The 4,068-nt window shown below is 37.6% G+C and overlaps 1 protein-coding gene across 1 annotated transcript; it reads left to right on the top strand.

Annotated features, from left to right (window-relative positions):
* Positions 1 to 1,493: 1,493 nt before the first annotated feature.
* Positions 1,494 to 3,810, top strand: LOC125683655 (perlucin-like protein). The gene is made up of 5 exons (XM_048925027.2): positions 1,494 to 1,646; positions 2,046 to 2,143; positions 2,293 to 2,389; positions 3,317 to 3,554; positions 3,663 to 3,810. Exons 1-5 carry the CDS (start codon positions 1,601 to 1,603, stop codon positions 3,691 to 3,693), a joined length of 510 nt encoding a protein of 169 aa, XP_048780984.2. The 5' UTR covers positions 1,494 to 1,600; the 3' UTR covers positions 3,694 to 3,810.
* The last annotated feature ends 258 nt before the right edge of the window (positions 3,811 to 4,068 follow it).

A 4,068-nucleotide genomic window follows, 5' to 3' on the forward strand; every position in this document is an offset into this window, starting at 1 on the left:
TTATGCAGACAGTATTTTACTATGTCCAGTTTGACCCTTAACCTTTGACCATGTGACCTCAAAATCAACTTAAGATGTACCAGTGTACCAAGTTTGATGTCTGTCAATCTAAGAGTTCTCAAGATATTGAGCGAACAGTATCTTCCTATGTCCAGTTTAACCCTTGACCTTTGACTTCAAAATCAATAGCGGTCATCTACTCCTTACAATGTACCAGTGTACCAAGTTTGATGTCTATCAAGCTAAGGGTTCTCAAGATATTGAATGGACAGTATATTCCTATGTTCAGTTTGATCCTTGACCTTTGATCATATGACTTCAGAATCAATAGGACTTATCTACTCCTTAAGATGTACCAGTGTACCACGTTTGATGTCTGTCAAGCGAAGGGTTCTCAAGATATTAAGCAGACAGTATTTTCCTATGTCCAGTTTGACCCTTGACCTTTGACCTCAAAATCAATAGGGGTCGTCTACTCCTGACGATATACTCGTGTACCAAATTTGATGTCTGTAGAGCGAAGGGTTCTCAAGATATTGAGGGGAGAGTATATTCCTGTGTCGTTTTAGTGAATGGTCGAAAGATTTCAAAATATAATTCTACCCTCTTTTCCGCAGTTGGTTTAGTCTCGCTTTCCCCAGACTGACTCGAGGGCGAGAGTCTGGGGAAAGCGAGACTACAGTTGGTTGTAAATAGAAATGATCGTCGGTTTTTGATTAATACGCTTCTGGTGCATGCCGTAAATCGTTAATTGTTTATGGAGTAATACAGTAATTACTATTGATAAGAATATTCATGATATAAACTATATTCAGAAGTAAAATTTTAATAACAAAAGAGTCTACTTTTTTTTTTTAACTTCGTTGTGCATACCCATGACAGTTTGATTCATGGCATATGCGCGGGAGGTTGTAAAAACACGGACAATTACGGAATCCCAGAAATTGCACATAACACACGGCAGAGTCACGGACAGATAGATAGATGATTCACAGATACAAAAGTTACGGAAATGCTATAAATCGACTTTGTTGAAGAACTATATTTGCATAATTGACATTTGAGGTCTAAGCAGGTATTGAACCTTTCATCAGGTAAAGAGTTAACCAGTCTTGTCCGCACGAACATGTCATTCAAGTTTCTATGGCGTTTGAAGGATGTCATAGGGCGCACCAGCCATTCGTTTATTGGCGTACAAAATGGACAGATGTTTTCTCAGAATATGTAAAGGGCGGGATGGTAGATAATGGCTATTGGGACCCTGCCATTGTGAGGTTCTTTGTAGAGGAGGAAGGACTGCCGGTCCCGCCGTGACAGTTTATCATTTTCGAACTGTCTCGTGCGAGTACCTGAAATCCTCTATTTTGAGAATACCCAAAGACTTGGCATTGTTATCGATACAAAATTCAAATTGTGAAATAAAGAATTGGTGACTGTTTTGAGGAGAGAAAAAAAAAAGTCCAATGCAGCGAAAAAGTATGACCTTTTAGCAATGTTTATCGTTATCTTCCTTCCTACGTACAGTTCTAGGACTGTACAGCGTGAAGTTTAGACAGAACTACGGTGTTTTCTGTTTCACTATTGTCGTTTTAGCAGAAGCATGATTCGTCTTTTGCTTGTCCTCGTGATACTGTTCGTGGACAAGGGTATGTACAGATGGTTTAACGATGCATAGTTTTTTTTCGAGAGAGATTTTCTGTTTCATTTTGCTAGGTCACTCTGTCCTATTTGTTATAATCTTACAGAGTGCATGTTATAGCACAACTAGACTGGTAAGAATTAGTATATACATGTATTGAAATTATTCAGCATTGAGAAGGCAATTTGTAATACTGTGGCGGATCTAGAGGAGGTGTTGGGTTGCAATGCCCTTAGGTTGAATATTTATAACAAAACTGGCCATGCGTTTTGTCATTTTGGGGTTTTCTTGGGCAGGGGTACAAACTTGGGTTAATTGCAACCCTTTGAATATCGTCTGGATCCGCCACTGATATATATATCAACTACTTTTTTCAAATTTATGGTAACATCAAAAACTGTTATAGGACATACACAGGGTGCAAACTGCCGGAAGGGATGGCGCTTTTTTCAAGAAAGTTGTTACTACTTCGGTACCCAGCAGACCACTTGGCCGGGAGCTGAGGTAGGTAGCAGATGATTTGTCCTTGTTTTTGTTACAGAAAAACATTCTGTTTATATAGTCACCACTATGTTTATATAACTTTCAATACGAATGGATCATATTAAAGTTCATTTAGGATAGACTGATATATTATATCCGATTTATTGTAGTCCTACTGTTTAAGCATGAACTCTGGGCTGGTAGAAATTGAAACAGAGGCGGAAAATAACTACCTTGAATCTCAACTGAAAGTTATCCACAATCATGGTAAAGCTGACATATATACTCCAAGATAAGAAAATCCCGTTCACTTTATCATTGCTACCGTACTTGACCGACTTTTCTGAGATGTATGATTTACCATATTTAGAAAATAAATGTACCACGCATAACATTCTTATAGTAAGCAACGAAAAATGCCTGCGATTTTAAGATGTGGGGTATTGAATTTCGGGCTTTTCCAAGATTTTTTGAAAGTTTGATAAAAATGAGGAATATCACTGTGTCATGAAATGAGTGATCAGTCTCATAAATTCCATAAAGAATACAAAATTAAAGAGTAGGACAAACACCATCTTTGCTAGCCAAGGATTTACGATTTCGCTCCGCTAGTCTACAACTGTTGTAGAGAAGCGGAGAGGATCATAAATGGTTAGTGAAGATGGACAAACACGGAATTCTGGGCATACCACATGAATCATTTAAAATATTTTCAATAATGGAAAAGTGACACTTTTTTTTTTTTTTTTTTTTAGATAAGTTGAACAAGAACCAAATTCATAGTAAAAATGAAAGCATGAAATAAAATGAGCTTATTTTGTCGTCGAGTTACAAGAAACGGCATGCAATTTTTAGAAATATTTGGCTCATATAAACCTTGAGCTGTGCATGGCGGTCAAGGCTGTACAAGTAACATTGCGGGGGGGGGGATTCATCGTTCTGACATGTGTAACATGGAACCTCAACATTGAGGGTTCTTCATCGGTAGTTCGTGTGTGTAACATGGGACCTCGGTTTTTAAAATCTTATCCGAAAGACCCACGACTATCACTTCTGAATGCTGAACGTTTGGACCAATTTTTTCTCTCTTCGTTTTCTGATGGATGATGTCATTTTAGCCGATCCAAAATTGTATACCCTTACCATAGCTCATTTTCTTCTTGACCAATGATTTGATTTGTTTCTTTCCTTTAGGATCAGACCCAACAGCTAATCAAAACGAGGTATCTTATTGGTTAGGTGGAAATGATATTGAAATAGAAGGAGTATTTAAATGGGTGAAATCTGATCTCACACTAACGTTCACGGACTGGAATCCTGGGCAACCTGATGATGCTAATGGCGAGGATTGTATGGAGCTTAGAGGGGCCTTTCACTATCACTGGAACGACCTCCCTTGTAATATTCCCCATCACTTCATTTGTGAGACACCGTAGGTATCATATCTTGGGAATCTGTTTACTATTAATTTCTTATTATAATTAGATTGTGATTGGGTTTCATTTATTTATGACAATATTTTCCTGATTGGTATTTACAGGGCATTTGACAGCAATATCATTGGCAAGTGAGAGGGTATCCCACAGACAGGCATACAGACCAGTGGACCTTCAAATATATCTGTAATCTTTCTTTAAACAAATATATATCCCACAATTAACATCAATGATGATGATATGAAAACAAAATATACAGAACGTTTCTTTGTCTTCCCCGTGAGTTATAAAAAATAATAATAATCCGATGTTTATCAAATGCTTCTCATTTTTATCCATGCGTGGATCTAGAGGATCGGAGACACACCCCCCCCCCCCCCCCCCTCTGAAATTTGCAAAGTGAGTACCATCATGATTTGAAAATTATCTTGAAATAAATACATACCATGTGTACTCAAAGGAATATAGATATACTGGAACGATTTGTTTGATGTCCTTTTATTTTCAATT

The sequence above is a fragment of the Ostrea edulis genome, chromosome 6 (genome assembly GCF_947568905.1).
Source record: "Ostrea edulis chromosome 6, xbOstEdul1.1, whole genome shotgun sequence".
NCBI classification, from domain to species: Eukaryota; Metazoa; Mollusca; class Bivalvia; order Ostreida; family Ostreidae; genus Ostrea; species Ostrea edulis.

Coding starts and splice junctions, on each gene's coding strand:
- LOC125683655 (XM_048925027.2), top strand. CDS start 1,601: ATGATTCGTCTTTTGCTTGTCCTCGTGATACTGTTCGTGGACAAGG. Junction 1,647..2,045: donor GATACTGTTCGTGGACAAGG/GTATGTACAGAT, acceptor AAACTGTTATAG/GACATACACAGGGTGCAAAC. Junction 3,555..3,662: donor CACTTCATTTGTGAGACACC/GTAGGTATCATA, acceptor TGGTATTTACAG/GGCATTTGACAGCAATATCA.